The sequence below is a fragment of the Ascaphus truei genome, chromosome 5 (assembly GCF_040206685.1).
Source record: "Ascaphus truei isolate aAscTru1 chromosome 5, aAscTru1.hap1, whole genome shotgun sequence".
Lineage (NCBI taxonomy): Eukaryota > Metazoa > Chordata > Amphibia > Anura > Ascaphidae > Ascaphus > Ascaphus truei.
The window spans coordinates 156,938,836-156,958,209 of record NC_134487.1 but is presented as its reverse complement, the minus strand read 5'-3'; the positions used below and the strand labels follow the sequence as shown (position 1 = coordinate 156,958,209).

At 37.7% G+C, this 19,374-nt stretch overlaps 1 protein-coding gene across 2 annotated transcripts in view; it reads right to left on the bottom strand.

Moving 5' to 3' along the window:
• Positions 1-5,838: 5,838 nt before the first annotated feature.
• PDLIM4 (PDZ and LIM domain 4) overlaps positions 5,839-19,374 on the bottom strand; it is a 209,370-nt gene continuing 195,834 nt past the window's right edge. For both annotated transcript variants that reach the window (XM_075601115.1, XM_075601116.1), the window contains 2 exons: positions 7,905-8,025; positions 5,839-6,454 (listed from right to left, as the gene is read on the bottom strand). In XM_075601115.1, coding sequence (XP_075457230.1) covers positions 6,250-6,454; positions 7,905-8,025 — 326 coding nt within the window. In that variant the 3' untranslated portion in view covers positions 5,839-6,249. The remainder of the gene's footprint in view (positions 6,455-7,904; positions 8,026-19,374) is intronic.

Sequence of the window (19,374 nt, the reverse complement as noted above, 5' to 3'; positions counted from 1 at the left end):
GCCATCGCATCTGGTGACATTAAAGATCGCTTGGGTATTAAAGGCACATATAAATGTGGGAAGTGCAAGGCATGTAAACATATCTGTAAAGGAACTACAGTCACGTCTTGTGCCACTAAGCGTTGTTACAATACCAAAAGTTTCATTAACTGTCAGACTACACATGTGGTTTACGTCTTACAGTGTAATTTACATCGGTAAGACAAAACGGCCACTAAAAATGCGTATGTTAGAACATTTGAGAAACGTAAAAAACATACCGAAAATTACAGCTAAAGGTATGCCGCTTACACCACTTTTAAAACACTTTAAAGAGATCCACAACAATGACCCCAGTTGCATCACATTTAAAGGGCTTGAACATATCCAAATGAACAGCAGACAAGGCAATAGAGATAATCATTTATTAAAATGTGAACAGTATTGGATCTATGAAATGCAAACTAGACATCCGATTGGTTTTAATGAACTTATTGAGCTCACTCCATTTTTGAGATAAAATATTTGGCTCAATGTTTGTTTAATTTTATCTTTATTTTCATTAATTATTCAATATTATATTCGTCTCTCATTTTTATGGTATATGTATGTTTTAATTAAAGCACTATATGCATCTATTTTAATTAATTGGGTATTTTAAGGATGAATTATAGTCTCATCATGTGCAATTAATATGTAAAATATATATTTGTTTTTGCTCTAATTCAGTGTATGTATATAAGTTGATGATCTCAAGTTATGTTATGTTCATGTCTATGTAAGCATTGCAGGTTCGGATTTGTATACGTGTCTGTTAAACCTGCAACACGTGACTGCTGTAACACATGACGTTGCAAGGGAAAGAGGTAGCATCACTTTAAGCATACTACTGGCATTCTAAGGGCATTGGGTTTGGCGTCGGAAGGGGGCCGTCCTGACTGATTCCCTTCTTCCTACAAATACGCGCAGATGACGCTGTACGTGACCTCCTGACGAAGCACGTGGTGCGAAACGCGTAGAGGTCACGAGAGGTCATCCTGCGCGTGTTTGCTGAGAGGCTGAAACGGAGCTTGCCTGAGGCTCCAGAGGCGGTTGTTTCCATCTTCCTTGATGCCGTGATCCGGATCCTGTACGGTCATCAGAGGTCCCCCTTCTCTGCCTCAGTGTGAGTGTTCGTTTCCCCCTGTCAGCAGTATTATAGCTCTCTATGGCGGTTTTAACCTTAACTCCCTTGGGCTGTTAATACTCTCTCTGTTTATTTTTACATTGTGTGTTTTTTTCTTATGTTGTGTATGGTTTACTGTGTTAGATTTTTCTATGTTTAGAGACCATATATATGGTTTATATTTCTGGGCAACTAATCCATTGAGCTGAGGAGGGGTTGGATCCCCTCAGCTGTTTATGTGTTTGTTTTAATAAATTAATACTAATTCCTTCCCTTGTGCGCTTTTGTGCATTATTTTCTTCTCTGCAAATAACTCCTATTAGTATTTTTCCCAGGGATCTAAGGGGTGTCATATTTTGTGCACGGGTGTCTGTCTAAAGGTGTGTTTGAGGGGATATACATAGCACTTGGGACGCTCGTATGGTGGTTCTCAATCTCTTTTGAGCACCCCTGAATGATTTTTAAAATCTCGGAGCACTCCTGCTCTTCAGGCCTCACTCATCCCCACCTCGCTTATACACTCACCCTCCCTTATAAAAGTATTCACCCCCCACACACACGCACCCTTCTTATACACTCCACATTCTCTCGCGCATATCATACTTGCCCTCTTACTAAACACTTTCCCTCTAAGGCTGCGCTTATAGTGCCGGCGACAGCGCCGCACCAAAACAAATGCATTGTCGCCGTCGTGTTCGCTCATAGTGCATGCGCCGGTGACAAAGTGACGGAGTGACAGTGCTACCAAAAATCTGGTAGTCACTGTTATCTGATTTTTTCGGTGACGGTCTCCCCTTGTAGCCAATCGGGAGCTTCTCCGTGCCTCTGCCCGCCCCTTTAATGACGTCGTTGGCTGCAACGCCAGTGACGTCGCCCAAAATGAAAGTGCAACCCTAGCGATTGGCGATGGCGATGTCATCGATCGCATCGCCAGCACTATAAGCGCGGTCTTATAGTGGACACAATGGAGCGACAGCGCTACCAACATTCTTGCCCGTAGAATTTGATTTTTGCAGAGACGGTCTCCACATGTGACTGCCTATAAGCCAATCAGAGAGCTTCTATTGCATCCAATACGTGTGTACGTGTGTGTGTATGTGTGTGCGTGTGTGTGCGAACATGAACTGCTACTGTAAAGTGTCCTTCCTTTATATGGGATTTTACAGAACAAATACAATATTTTTTATCTCCAGTGGCACAAACTGTCCCCCAATAAAAGCTGCTGTCATAAAAAAAAAAGGGGAGAGAAAATAGGTTTTATTTGCTTTTGGCTGCATTTTGTTATTGTCTCTCTATTACAGCTCAGGAGTTTCCCTCTGGTAATAGGTGGTGGCAGAACCAATATATAAAATAAGGACTACCAAGAACTGTATTTGCGTGGTCATCTACATCATCAAGGGGGGATTGACACTGTTAAGTATCCTGTCCTGCCCCATCCTTTGCCAATCTTTTTATCGATAGAAATGAGGACCAGTTCGTTCTTTCTGATCATCTGTTCAGGACGTGTATTCTGTATTACAGCAGATATATTGATGATCTTCGTGCATGACCTTAACTCTGGCTAGCCCTATACAGTTTACACTAAACTGTCATGCACAAACTATGAATTTTTGGGATGTGTTCTCTTGTGAGGATTACGGCCACCCTATATACCAAACCAACTGACAAAAATAACTTATTGCATGCGCCCTGCTTTCATCCTGCACCGCTCAAGACAGGGCTACCTTATTCACAATTACTAAGAGTGATGAGGATTTTTAATGATCCGAGAGAACAGGCTCGACAGGTTCAACTCATGGCAGATAGATTTATAGCCCGTGGTTACAATAGACATGAAGTATCTAGGCAGGTTGCAAGAACATTATCTATGGACAGAGATGTTTTGTTACACAATAAGGTTAAGCTATCAGATAATGTCAGACTACCAGCCGTTACTACCTTCTCAGCCCTGTAAAAGCATGTTAAAGGAACGTTTACTAATCATTGGCATATTCTAGCCACAGATCTCAAATTAAGCAAGTATACACAACAGAAGCCTTTATTTGCATTAAAGAATCCAAGCGTATGTGATTTGTTGGTGCGAACGGATGCTGACAAGTATGCAGCTTTTTTTTTTAACCAAGAACTCTTCTGACTCTGCTGATACTTGGGTGCTATAAATGCCAAGGTTGCATGACCTGTAAAGTGGACTTATTCAAGGAACCTCATTTAAACATCCATGATCATGATGTCCTCTTCCTTTACCTGTAGCGGTAAACAGGTAGCTGCTTCCTTTACCTGCCATTCCACGTTGGTGATCTATCTTATTTTATGCCAGTGTAGTTTGATGTATGTTTGGAAGACTGATCATACTTTATGTGAACATATGAATGAACACAGATCGAGTATTCGACTGGCTCTTGAGAAATGAGTCTATTTAACATGCTGCTAGGCATTTCCTCGATCAAGGTCACCAGCTATCCTAATTACAATATATGATCATTGATCAGATATACGACCCAGGTGAGTAGGGGACACTAGTAAATTGACACCAAGAGGCCTCAATGAGGAGCTCAATTTGGGGTGTTTTCTCTGATACTGATTTTGCTATTATGATCAGTGGGATTGAAACAGTATTTAGACATTAATGAGTGGACTCAGGGTTATGCTATTCCGTTACTATATTAAGTCGATGTCTATGATGTGTATTTGATCAACACTCTTGGGACTTACTACGGATGAATATGCTTATGCCTAGTCATGATGTCTGTATATAATGACGGATGTCTGTTACTTGCCGTCGTGATCCCCAAGTTCTGAGGTCACTTTTGTGATGTTACCACACTAGAACACCAGGGCTCTCATATTGTATGTGTCAGTACTACATTTTGACTGGTGTTTCACTTCCACACAAGTCGTGACAATGTGGATGCTGTCCACATTTTTTCTTTTTGATACGTAACTTAATGCAATCCCTTTGTAATATATTGACTTATGTCGATATTCTATAAGGATAATGATTTAGATGAATATGTACTCCAGTATACCATATACTATATACTTCTTTTGCTGTATCTAGAACCAGTACCCAACATTTAAAGTCACTATACTGTATGTGAGTTTTCCTGCACTAGACCTCCAAGGGTTTAATAAAGTGTGTGCTATTATCCAACTTACAGTAAGTATTGTGAACGTATGCTGGTTGTATGTATACCTGTGTTGACCTTATGAATGCTGTTTGTATTCTCTTGTGTGACATGTTATATTGTCACTTGGGTATACTTTGGTATCTACGAATGATAGGACTTTGACATATATGTTCTCTTACCATGCCCTGTCTGATATATCTTGGTGAAGAGCCTGACATATTGTAGCTCTAGTGAGGTGGTTCAGCACTGGTTCACTTAATTATTTTAAATACTTGTTAGGTTGGGCTATTATTTTTGCATACGTTATTTTTTAAACAAGATATTTCTGTATTAATGGGGAGATGCTGTCCGTAGAAATCGTGCGTACTCTATGACTTAAAGCATTCCCTCTTCTGCCTATTGATGCCCCAGTATCTTGTTACTATTAATCCATATTTGGATAACGTGCTGGCTGACTAACATAATGTCATCATTTTACATTATGGATATTGTCCTCTACTACCTCTGAAAGTATATTATTTCTGAATGTTTGATTTATTGTCTATGTAGGTTTTAATACCGCTGTTTCATGTTATTCATGTTTTTCCTTTTTTCTTGTTTATATCTTATCATGATATTGCAGAAGTTTCCTGATAGCGTATATATATATATATATATATAGATATATATATCTATATATATGCTATTTATTGTTTATGCTAACTTTTGATTCCTCATTGAGTGTGTTTACTATATTGTCATATGTGTGTTATGATACTTTAACATTGTTTTGTTTTTGTGATGATTGTTTTTATGCATTTTGTATCACTGTACAACACAGTCACTTTGTTTAGCGTCACGTTAGGGGGTTTGGCGGCCTGACAGGATATATATAGCACAATAAAGGTTGTGCTTGTTATCTTGATAAAGGTTTAGTAAGCGGAATGAAACATCGATCATTGCCAATAAATTCACCTTTATTGTGAAAGATCACTGGAGTGCCGCTTTATTTTTATCTCGTACTTTGAGACTCATATGGGAATTTACGTTATCCAGGGGTAAGGAAATACAGCCCTGCATCTTACCTTCAGTACGGTGGCAACACGGCTGCAGGTGGCGCTGCAGCCCATCTAAAAGATGCGTACCAGTATTCTCTCCCTGCAGATGGCCTATCAAGCAAAGAATTAATGTTACAGAGGTCTCATTCCAAAGCACGCACCCCCGCAGCATTACTCCTTCCGGGCCGCAAAACTTGCTGTTCTTGTAGCCATGGGAAATCCGTGATCGGGCGCCGGTTTTCCGCATTTTTTTTCCCACTGCCACATGAATAGTAAGTCTACAGTACATCTGTAGTCCTGTTAGAACAGAAACCCAGAGTTACAGTACACCATATATTGTATGGTGGCAATGAGGAAGATCCAGGCATGGACCAAATGTTGGGTAAAGTGATTGAATAAATCAAACTTGCCTATTAATTTGGTGCCTGACAGATTAATTTAATTTACAACGCATTCATTTTACGACTTTAATCCCCTGTGAGTGCCGTATCTGCTAGAAAAATAACACATAATGCGGTAAAACTGAAAATACTAAAAAGAATACTGGTTTTATTAGAGCGGAAGTTGAAGATTATTCAGTATTTACAGAAGATATATATTGATGCCAGAGAAGAAAATGTAAATTGCACACATATAGGCAGCAATATTAAACATGTACACAGCGAAAATGCAAAATCGATGGACAGTAAATGGTATAGTGTTATAAACAATTCCAAAATGATCCCAAATGTATATTTCTCAGTATTATTTATTTAAAGGTGTTTCTGAAGTCTTAGTATTGTGGTTTTGCAGCATTGTATTGCCAAGATATATATTATGTATGGAGACTGTTTGCCTTCAGAAACCCTTTTAACTCCTTTCTTGTTGGAGGGGCCTGCAATACTGTATATTACTCTAACGCATCCCAAGCCTCTCCAGCAACAAAGGGTGTCTTGGCATGTTAGACAAGTTCTACTTTAGCGTTGGGATATACAGCAACAACATCATATCCTTCTGGGGGCTTGACTCTCTCCTTGGCGTGAGTTTCGCAGTATAACTGCTCCTCAATGAAGAAATATCCCCTCTGCTTCAGGTTTAAGCCACAATCATCACACATAAAACATTCAGGATGGTAGAGCTTGTCTCGAGCCTTTACGATCGTGCCACTGTTTAGTGAAAAAGAAAAAGCATGACATTGTTTCCATTAGTGACAGCAGCTAGTTGTAGATTATACAGTTTGATCTGTTATTTCAAGCAGTTACAAATTAGATTAATTAGCATAGAGAACAATTGTCCTTATTTATCAGGGACACACTAATAATTACCTAAAACATTTATTATCAAAATGTTTGTTAAAAAAAGTAAAGTTAATCAAGTGCAAGAGAAAGAACGTTATCAGACCTGGTGTCTCATATCAGGCTCCCATGTAAATCTACCCTCGGGTAATTGTCAGCTGTCAGATAGGAGGCAAAATGACATACATGCCTCCCTACGTTTTAACTTTTAGCACTAGTAGCTAATGCGCTGCTTTTAGGGAGATTGTATTCTTATCCTACCCCAGAAGACAGTGGTACCTGAAAAATTGGTTATTTTAGAAAAGGGCATCTTTCAAGTGGCTGACAAGCAGATTTGTACTAACAAAACAGCATGCCGCTGGCAGCCATTTTGAACACCCAACAATTCCTATATGTCTGAGATGGATATGCCATTAAATTGAGGGAATCAGTCAGTCCTGCACAGGGAGACCACCAGGTTCAAACTATGTAAAAACAATGTAAAACCTAGCAGTGCAAATTGCTGCTTTGTTGAGCTTGTTGAGATACAAGCTGGTCTACTTTTTACTTTTAGGGAGCAGCTGAAGGTAAAATCAGGACAAACTGCTTATTTTGTTTAATTTCACCAACAATGGAGTAATTTAAAACGGTCAAACTTAATTAAATAATAACATTGTGAGACTTTTTAAAGAAGGGTCTTAGTTAGTTAATGTTCTCTCATACAGTAACTGCCTGTTTTAATTTCTTTCAATTTTTTCAAATGTATTTTAAAGACTAGTGAACAGATTCATTTTTTTGTATACGTTTTCTTTGTTTTCGTTTATATAGGTTTTTTTTTTAACTAGAGCTACATTGATTTTTTAAAATCTAGTTTTATTTTAAAGGGGGATCATGCTGCAGTTTTGTTGCATCAAATTGTAATGCTCACTTCTGCAAGAGTGGCAGTGTAGCTGACTGTTGTTGACTGACACACAGATGTACAGTAGATGAGCAAAAGTCTGCGGACAGTGTCTGCCACGATCGCGCAGCGGAGGATCCTTGCTTCTGAATGGGACACCCGCAGTGTTAATCCTTTGGTGCCGCGGCCACGCGGTTACGGCACCAAAGACGTTAAACCTTGCTACATCTGTAGCCGAATGCACTGGAATTGCTTGAACGATGGCTTTGCAGCGTCTCTACAATGCAACAATCTTTAAAAACTTCACTTCCAGGTTAAATAAACTCTCAGTACCTTCTAACAGTAAGGGACACAGAGATAAGGCAAGTAATACGCTAACGAAAATATGTACGTACAACATCTATACTGTAAAAGTATTGGCCTTCAAGACAGATTATTACTTACACAATCCCATTTCCACATCTGGTGCATTCAGGGAGCAGCTGTAAGCTACTCAACGGACTGCTGAGTTTAGACACTGGTGATTTTATGTTTCTTGTGCTGGCGGGCCTTTCCGGCTTGTCACCTGCCAAAAAATTCAAGTTTGCACGGTGTGAATGCTGCCCAAAACATTTACAAACTGCCTGACGTAGATTAAAATACGGCTTGTCAATTTGATTTCAGACAGATCTGAAGCAGTAGTAGTGAGGGGTCACAGAGTATATATGACAGGAAATTGGAAGTCGAGTGTAGTAGATCAGAATGACATCTGTTACTATTACTAACCCAGGACCCTTGTAGAATATAGAGCAAGACCTTGGAATATGAACAGTCAACCATGGTGCTAAGCTACAGCATGATGAATAAGCACATGATAATTGCAGTGGGGGTTGTTTTAAGGCACAGAAAGTGAGTTATTGGGCCACACTAAGGGTTCATAAGTTGCTTTTTCTAAGTCTATCTCAGATGATCAAAATGTATGCGGTACAACTTTTAGCTGTGGGAGCCATGTAGTACAATTCTTGAATTACTTAAAACTAAATCCATTTACTTTAGCTGTATCTAATCCTAGTCACTAAGAAAATCTGTGCTATCTGTTTCATGACCCAATCAATCATTTTTGTTATCTTCCCTTTAACAACTGTTGTGCTCTCCTGCACCATTATAATACTTATAATGCTGTACTTACTAAAGTAAAGATCTTAAGATAAAAAAATAATAATGGTATGATAATGGTGTCAATAGTGTTCCGGTTGTAAATTTAAATGACAGTGAGAAACACAGGAAGTCACTTTACACTCCTATAATATATATATATATGTTAAATATATGCTTCATTTATTTAAGTTTTTAGTCCCATTTGGATCCTTTAGCTGGCTCCAAACTTAAGTTGAAATGGTCTCCTCCTGACTTTCATTGCTTTAAACTCTTCTTCTATCCCCAGGGCATTCTGCACAGATATACAGTAATTCCTTTCTACTCTGTTTATCTCTACGTCTATATTACATATGCCTATGCCACCCACATTTGTTAAACAGTCTTCTATTTTTCTTGATTTAAAAACAACCAACGTCCTTTTATGAAGACTCAACTATTTCTTACTTTGTTTGCTGTGCCCAATGCTCTTTTGATCTAAATATAAATACCGTACAGTGGGAAAACCTAACCCAGGTTATTTGTCTGCTATTCTACTTGTTCTATATTATAAGCTCTTAACACGTCATGTTTGCCAAACAGAGTTTCAAAGATATAGGTGGCAAGAGAAATTGTGTGATAGCAGTAGAGACAAACACAGTATTAAGCATTACTCAAGATCACTCCAAATTAAGGGGTAAATCCTCAGAAGGCCATTCATTTTTACCTAATAATGTGACAATCACGAAATAGGGAAAATATGTTATTTTTCTTCTTATTAACGGGGATACTCAAAGCTAATGAGATGCAAAAATAATGTCTGTTCTTCAAAGCAGTAGTGCTATTAATTGTGATTTTCATGTGAGTTACCAAAAGCTAATGCAGATCTTGTTAAAATATTGAGAAATGTATCATTTTTACACTTATTAACTTTTTCACTTTATTATATGGTATATAATGGAATAGTGACTGTATAAAGTATGGGTGCACAATAATGTATATCCATACATACCCTAACAATATTAATTAATATATCAATTTTATCAATGTAGAATTAAAATAAAAGAACATCCTTTATTTATTTTAATTGTAGATGGATACAAATGAAATATGAAGTAATATTGTTGAGGTATGTGTGAAAATACATTATTATACACCCATACCTATACTAGTCATTATTACATTGAATACCGTATTAGTTCACACAAACATATCACTGTAATCATTGTAATCACTAAAAACCATAATATAGTTCAGTGGTTTCCAACCTTTTTTGGTCAAGTAACCCCAAGTGAAATTCTGAGGAACCCCCAACCATCTTTAATAGCAACTCTTTGATCAGATGCATTGTACATTTTTCTGTATTTTAAACAATTTTCAAATGACCAGAACATTGCAGGGAACCCTTTAGGGATGCCCATGGAACACAAGGGTTCCTTGGAACCCTCGTTGTAAAACACTGATATAGTTTATGATGTTTCAGACATGTGAAATGTTTTAGATATACACATTAGACACACTAACTCCCGCAGGTATCAACATAGATAGGGAGCTAAAACATTTTTTGTAACATCTTACTATCAATATTGTAATATAGTTTGTAACATATTTGGCTTCAAGTAAGCAACTTTTAGTGGATCCCCAAAGTCTCAATTTGATACAGTGCTTAAACATATAGGAACATCCATTTGAATAGTTTTCGATGATTATGTATCGTTAACAGTGTGGTTTTTTTATATGACCCTCATCAGGTTCACACTGTCAAAATACATTTACAGGCAGCTTCATTACCTTAGCGGCTAACCGCTAAAGTAATGAAGGCATTAAATACCAGTGCCCGGTTTATTGGGGATAGAGTGTGTGGGTGAAAGAGGTATTTGGCCCGTGGTGGGTGTTTATGCCTACCCACCCGGAAGATAAACACCCACCACAGACCAAATACCACCTTCACTTACCCCCTCTACCCCCAATAATTGTTAAAACACAATACAAACATCAATACTAGCCAATTCACCTATTGATTGCCAGTTTGGTTACCTACAGTATGCCCTCAATGGGGGCAAAGATAACGCCAATGGTTTCTGCACATGAGGCTGTTGAGCATTGCATCGTGGGTAAAGCTAAGGCCCCACTGCAGACAGGCGGCACGTGGAGAGGCACTTGACCGCTTATCTGCGGTCTGTAGGGAGAGGGAGCGGGGGTGTGAGGGGGGGTGCTCCTGTTTGCAATGTGAGGAGGAACAAAGATTTTTTTAATATGCTTCTATCCTGTGTCACAGTTTGAAATTGTCCTGGTTTTTGTCCCTTTTGGCAAACTTACATAAAAGTGGCCCTGTACTGTATTTTATGGCCAGAATCGCAGCCATAGGTAGGAAGCTCCCTCCTCCCTCCTCCCGAATGAAGCCGGCCAAAAGCAAAAAAAAAAAAAAAAGGCCCCAAACACACACAGCTCAACAGGCCGCCTCCCTCCCACAGCTCCTTCCCTCCCCTCCTTACCTCATTGGCTGACTGCCGCACCACGTGACGCGTCAGAGCTGCAAATCACTAGGAGCTTGCAGCATCGGCTGACTGATGTGTCACAGCACGCAGTCAGCCAAGTCTGCAGCAGTCAGCGGGGACTTCCAGACTGGAGGAAAGGGGCTGGTGGCCCGCTGCCGCGTGGCCGCACACTCCGCCGGACGCAGCGGGACCAAAGTCTAAGAGTTTGTGCCAGAGTAGGATTCGGAGGGTCAATCTCGGCAAAGGTAAGAAACACATTGATTGGCTTTTATTTAATTTCATTTTTTTTTTAGGTTGCCCATTGACAGCTAATGTGCTTATCTATGTATATCTAAGCACAGTGACAATCAATGCATTTTTTTGGGGCAAATGTTTGTTTTTATTTAATTGTTATGTATTGTATTTTTTATGTTTTTTTTTTTTTAAAGGTTGCACATTCATTGTCATTCTGGCAATCCATGCCCATATTGTGGGCATTGTTTACCACAGTGACAATCAGTGGATAGAGGGGGTTAGGGTAATTGCCCTGGGGAGGGTGGGTTGTGAGGGATTAACCCCTTAATTACAATAGCGGTTACTAACCGGTAAGGTAATTAAAGGGTTAGTGGACCTTTTTTTAATGTTGCTGCCCACGGAGGACGGGGAGGAGGACGAGGACAGCCTTCAACCTGGCAGGGGTACGTTCAACTTTAATTTACTTTATGCTGGGTAATGTTTTATTTTTTTTAAATAACAGAGTATTGAAGCAGACCAGAAGATTTAAACACACAGGAGATACCGACACGCCATACTGGGGCCTGTAACTCGGGAAACAGGGGGTCCCCGAGGCTGAAATTAATGCGGTTCAGCTCCGGAGACCCCTGCTTCAACACTGTGTTATTAAAAGACAATAAAAACAGTGCAATTGCCTGTAAGAGCTGTGCAGGCAGATCGCACTGTTAGAACTTAGAAAAAACCTGAGATACGGTCACTGCTATCCCGAGCGGTATTGGCATTTTTCTACCTCATGGTTTCTGGCTTGTGATAATTCTTTCTGAATACCGTGAATACCGTGATAACACAAATGTCAGACCGTGAGGTAGGATCATGCAAAAACATTCGATTTGGCCTGTGATTTTATCGAAGCTACTAGAATAGGCCCCGTGGTCCACATAGTCAATGATGACTCATAGAACGGAATACTGTTTCCAAATAGCATTGCCACTGTACATATGTTTATCCTGAAGGTTTTTATATGTGTAGCTTTTGATACTGTATGTCCTTTTGCTCATAGACTAAAATCCACCGCCCCTAGGTACAGCTGTTGCGACCGCCTCCTTATCTGCCGCCCTCCTCCTCTTTCTGAACAGCAGCGCCAAATGATGTCGCAGACGTCACCAACGTGATGTAGCACAGCGTCAGGTTGCGATGGTAATGCAATGTCATTACGTCCTTTGACGCTGCAAAGTCATGTTGCCAAGGCAACAAGATGCCGTCATTTGATACTGCGGTTCAGAAGGGGAAGCAGGGCGGCAGCAAGGAGGCAGCCGCAACAGATAAAATGACTTCCCATTAGGTCCGATAGGCCCGAGAGTGTGGCAAAGGTATATAGGGGCGGACATTTTTGTAGCCCCCAAATTTTGCCACCCTAGGCCCGGTCTTAACAGGCCTAATGGAAAATCCGCTACTGCTCATAGACATATATATAGATTAGATTTTCAAATTGGAGCGGAGCGCTGGGTGACTCAGGATTATGAAAAAGAAAAATAAATACAATAGTGCAGATGGTAATGATATAAAAATATAATAAAATGTTCTCTGTAGTAGTGGTACTCACAGATTGCACTATCAAATATAAGCGTATCAGAGACCCTTCTCTCTCTGATGGGAGCCCTTTAATGGAAATCCCTCAGAGTGGTATGCTGATACTGGAAGCTTGTATTATGGTGGTTCAGTTATCCTCCCAGGGGTATGTAAAAGTGAAAGAGAGAACACACAATAGAGTAGTATAGTCTAAAATTGTATTGGCAGCAATCGATAATCATATGTATAATACACTCACATTTTGTAATAAAATTTGGTTCGTGGGAGAGGACAGCTGTGAATGGAGAACGCCGGTTGTTCCTGGAGCGGAGGAGCCCTTCCGCATACGTCACTGGTACCTTCGTCACGTCCTGTGGTGTCGTAAGTCAGGGCAGAAGAGGCTGCCTGGTGTGTCCGTCTCCTACTGGTTTGCCAGCAGTTGTCTCCCGGTTTCCTCAGCACAATCACCTCCCACAGCGGATCGATTCAACGCGTTTCGCTGTGGCTTCTTCAGGAATCGAATAGGTTAACCCCATAGGTCCTCCCTTATATATATAGTCCATCATAAATTGACATAGAGCTAATTAGGGGGTCCTATCAGCTGATTGCAATATTACATATCATTGGTAATGACGGTGTGTGTCAGTTATTTTAAACAGTGCAAGCAATATAAAAAGTTCATATTCTCCAATACAATTAATACAATTTCTATTACAACAGATAAAACAATAAGATTTTAATTCATAATATTTAAAACAAAAGATGATGTAAAAAGGAGTATATAAAAAGATATATGAAAAATATATTAAAAACGACGCAATGAGTGACGGAGTTCTAAAATGGATGAGGAAGATAAACAAAATTAGAAGCAAATACTTTCTATATTATTATTGAAATACAAATATCACATTCTCTTAATGAAATTATATTAAGAACTTTGATATTAAAATTACCATAATAAAAACACCATATTGTAGTTAAAAACACATATTATATAAGAACAATATTATAAAAGACAATATTTTAAGAACGATGATATTAATTAAGAACGTGTGTGCAAACTATTATATTAAGAAGGCACCAATGTCTATGTCAACATTCAGACCCTTTGGACTGAGGGTCTGTAACTTATGAATCCAAAAGGTTTCCCTTTTTGCTAAAGTGTTTAATCTATTGCCCCCCCTCCAATGTACTGGGACATGTTCAATACCTTTAAAAGTTGCAAAATTGGGATTTGATTGATGGCACATATAAAAATGTTTGGAGACATTGTGTGTTAAAATACCCTTCATATTTAAAATATGCTCTAAAATCCGTACTTTTAGAGGCCTTGAGGTACGTCCTATGTATTGGAGACCACAAGGACACTCTAAAAGATAGATGACAAAGTCAGTTTTACAATTGATGTACCCCTCAATTTTAAAAATTTCACTAGTAGTGTGAGATTTAAAATTGAATTTGTCCTTGTGTTTCAATTTTAAATCTCACACTACTAGTGAAATTTTTAAAATTGAGGGGTACATCAATTGTAAAACTGACTTTGTCATCTATCTTTTAGAGTGTCCTTGTGGTCTCCAATACATAGGACGTACCTCAAGGCCTCTAAAAGTACGGATTTTAGAGCATATTTTAAATATTAAGAAGGGTATTTTAACACACAATGTCTCCAAACATTTTTATATGTGCCATCAATCAAATCCCAATTTTGCAACTTTTAAAGGTATTGAACATGTCCCAGTACATTGGAGGGGGGGCAATAGATTAAACACTTTAGCAAAAAGGGAAACCTTTTGGATTCATAAGTTACAGACCCTCAGTCCAAAGGGTCTGAATGTTGACATAGACATTGGTGCCTTCTTAATATAATAGTTTGCACACACGTTCTTAATTAATATCATCGTTCTTAAAATATTGTCTTTTATAATATTGTTCTTATATAATATGTGTTTTTAACTACAATATGGTGTTTTTATTATGGTAATTTTAATATCAAAGTTCTTAATATAATTTCATTAAGAGAATGTGATATTTGTATTTCAATAATAATATAGAAAGTATTTGCTTCTAATTTTGTTTATCTTCCTCATCCATTTTAGAACTCCGTCACTCATTGCGTCGTTTTTAATATATTTTTCATATATCTTTTTATATACTCCTTTTTACATCATCTTTTGTTTTAAATATTATGAATTAAAATCTTATTGTTTTATCTGTTGTAATAGAAATTGTATTAATTGTATTGGAGAATATGAACTTTTTATATTGCTTGCACTGTTTAAAATAACTGACACACACCGTCATTACCAATGATATGTAATATTGCAATCAGCTGATAGGACCCCCTAATTAGCTCTATGTCAATTTATGATGGACTATATATATAAGGGAGGACCTATGGGGTTAACCTATTCGATTCCTGAAGAAGCCACAGCGAAACGCGTTGAATCGATCCGCTGTGGGAGGTGATTGTGCTGAGGAAACCGGGAGACAACTGCTGGCAAACCAGTAGGAGACGGACACACCAGGCAGCCTCTTCCGCCCTGACTTACGACACCACAGGACGTGACGAAGGTACCAGTGACGTATGCGGAAGGGCTCCTCCGCTCCAGGAACAACCGGCGTTCTCCATTCACAGCTGTCCTCTCCCACGAACCAAATTTTATTACAAAATGTGAGTGTATTATACATATGATTATCGATTGCTGCCAATACAATTTTAGACTATACTACTCTATTGTGTGTTCTCTCTTTCACTTTTACATACCCCTGGGAGGATAACTGAACCACCATAATACAAGCTTCCAGTATCAGCATACCACTCTGAGGGATTTCCATTAAAGGGCTCCCATCAGAGAGAGAAGGGTCTCTGATACGCTTATATTTGATAGTGCAATCTGTGAGTACCACTACTACAGAGAACATTTTATTATATTTTTATATCATTACCATCTGCACTATTGTATTTATTTTTCTTTTTCATAATCCTGAGTCACCCAGCGCTCCGCTCCAATTTGAAAATCTACACAAGAACCATCTGGACCTGAACAGTCCATCCTAAGGGTGTAGAGCTGCTTTTTTATTCATTGTATTGCACTTTAATATTTATATAATTTTTCATACACTGGTGAAGGTCACTAAACACAATTTTGTGCACTGATTATTAATTATACATCACTGTCACGTATATTATATAGTTATTTAATTATTCACTTTGAGAAGCGCCCGGTTTTTATTTTTTTCTTGTACATCTCTGTTCCTAAAACTTGAGGCTGCATCTCATTATTCAAATATGGAGGGTATGAACTCCAATGTCTTCACTAGAAGACAACAAAGAAATTTAAGACTAGATTTCTCTGTTCCACAATCAAATTCAATACAATTGAGTGAAAGAGAAATCCTGAATAGGGAATTTACAAAATTGGAAGCTTTGTTATTTAAAGATACAAGAAAATGGATTGACACATTATTCTTAGATCAATATATAGCCAATGAGCTTATCCCAAGAGGTTTAAGATTTAAGAAAAAACCATCTTTTGATTTGGATGATGCAGCCTTTATGGGCTCATGGGAAAATATCTTAGATCATGCATCAAAGGAACTTATGAAGCTGATTATTTCACAGCATCAAAAGAAATTAGTGATCTTAGATAAAGAAATCAGTATTATAAAGAATACTATAGAACCTTTGATGAACCATCCTGTATTTAAAGAAAATGACATCACGTTACAAAAAAGGTTAGAATCCCTTGAAAATAATTTGGTCACTAACAAACAGAATAAATACAAGAGAGATGAAGATGATTTTGCCAAAGGTAACAAATACAATTGGAATATCAAAAGGAATACTGATAGAATATACCATCCCGAATCAAATAAGATTGATAATTCAAAGAGAGATAACACCACACATAGAGATGAGAATGCTATAGCAGGCAGTTCAAATAAACCATCTTTAGTACACCCACATCTTAACGCCAAATATCAAAAACCCCAGCGTAAAAGAGAAGATATCATTCACCATAAAGAAAAAGAATTAAAGAGTTCTAAAAACAGTACATTAAAGAGACACACCACCTCTGAACCAACACAGGCAAATTTTTTAGGGCTCGGGAGGTCCACAGATTTGTGGGCAACTCAGAACCGTTTCTCCCCGTTAGAGGTAGAGAAATCCCCTGTGGAAATAAAAAAGAGAAAAATAGAGGAAAAAGAAGTGGAGGAAGAGGAAGACGACGAAACATATTAAATAAAAATAAAAATTACAATACACCAAGTAGTACAAAGAACATTTTTAATTTGAGTCAAGTTATTTTAACTGAGTTCCAACAAAACGTTATTTCCAAGGGTCTTACGTTTGCACCCACTGTTGGTCCCAATAATTTTAAACTTTTTATTGATGCAAATTTATTTTTAAGGAAACTAACTGTGCAAAGACATTTTTTAAATCAATCCACAATAAAGAGAGAAATCAAGAATACTGATGGAAATTTACCCCTAAATAGAAACAGTGATAATTTTAAACATACCACATTAAAACCAAAATCCACTTTTTATCCTAGTCATGAAAAAGGTCATTTTTTAGAAGTGTTTTATCAGATGGTTCTTAATGATTTTAATCTCCTTACAGAACAACCCACCAAATTTAAACACAATCTCACAAAAAAAGAACGAGAAGCCCTAGATGATTTGATTACAAATGAGAACATTATTATAAAGCAGGCAGACAAAGGTGGAGGAGTTGTCATTATGGACCGCATCTATTATGAGGGAGAAGCAAACAGAATCTTAGGAGACAAAAATACATATTTAATATTAAAAGATAATCCAACGAAACGTTTTTCAAATGATTTGAAGACTTTATTAATGAAAGGAAAAGAGCAGGGAATTTTAAATGAAGGAGAATTTAAATATCTCTGGAGAGAAAATGCAAAGCTCCCGCTCTTTTACCTTCTCCCAAAAATTCATAAAGATCCAGTAAACCCACCAGGTAGACCTATTATATCAGGTATTGAGTCTTTAACAAGTAATTTATCACATTATATCGATTGCCATTTACAAAAACATGTCAGTTTACTCAAATCTTATATTAAAGACACTACTGATGTAATTAATATTCTAGAAAACATTCCATGGAGAGAAGAATACATTTTAGTAACAGCAGATGTTACTTCTCTATATACTTCTATTGTACACAATGACGGACTTAGGGCCATTGACAGAATATTGAGAGCTGACATAGAAATGGAAGATGAACAGATTAATTTCCTTCTTGAATCTATTGCATTTATTCTGGAAAAAAACTATTTTTGGTTTAATGATACATATTATTTGCAACAACAAGGTACCGCAATGGGGACGAGGTTCGCACCAAGTTACGCGAATCTATTTATGGGAATCTGGGAGGACGATTATATATGGTCCAACCAGGAATTTGGTGCGAACCTCGTCTCATGGAGTCGTTTTATAGATGATATCCTGTTCATATGGAGAGGCAGTGTAGAAGAACTTGAAGCTTTTTTCACACATATGGGAGAGAACAATTTGAATCTAAAATTTACTACCAATTGGAGTAAAAAAGAGGTAGAATTCTTGGACTTAACCATTTATGTTGAAAATAATTTGATAAAAACGAAAACATTTTTTAAAAAAGTGGATAGCAACAACTTCATATTAGAAAGCAGCTGCCATAATCCAGAGTGGATTCGTAATATCCCGTATGGTCAGTTAAGACGAATCAAAAGAAACTGTACTGATGAACAGATATATCACGATCAATCTAAGGTCCTGTTGAATAAATTCAAGGAAAGGAGATATAACTCAAACACTATCAATAAAGCTGTCACTAGAGCAGACACTGTAGACCGCAAAGAAATATTAAGTAAAAAAGATAAGAATACAAGCAAAAATGTCAATTTTAATATGGCTTTTCTTACTCAGTACAATAGAGAAGCATCACAGATCAAAAATATAATACGTAAACATTGGCATATCCTTCAAAATGATGTGATTTTAAAAGATCATATACCTGACAAACCTGTTGTCATTTTTAAAAAAGCTCCAAATCTTAAGAGCAAATTAGCACCGACCACCTTCCTGAAGAAAAAAAATGAAGAACCCAGTACATGGCTAGATAAACCAAAAGGTTTCTATGGTTGTTATGCATGCAAAGCATGCACGCATAAACACAAGGACAAATTCAATTTTAAATCTCACACTACTAGTGAAATTTTTAAAATTGAGGGGTACATCAATTGTAAAACTGACTTTGTCATCTATCTTTTAGAGTGTCCTTGTGGTCTCCAATACATAGGACGTACCTCAAGGCCTCTAAAAGTACGGATTTTAGAGCATATTTTAAATATTAAGAAGGGTATTTTAACACACAATGTCTCCAAACATTTTTATATGTGCCATCAATCAAATCCCAATTTTGCAACTTTTAAAGGTATTGAACATGTCCCAGTACATTGGAGGGGGGGCAATAGATTAAACACTTTAGCAAAAAGGGAAACCTTTTGGATTCA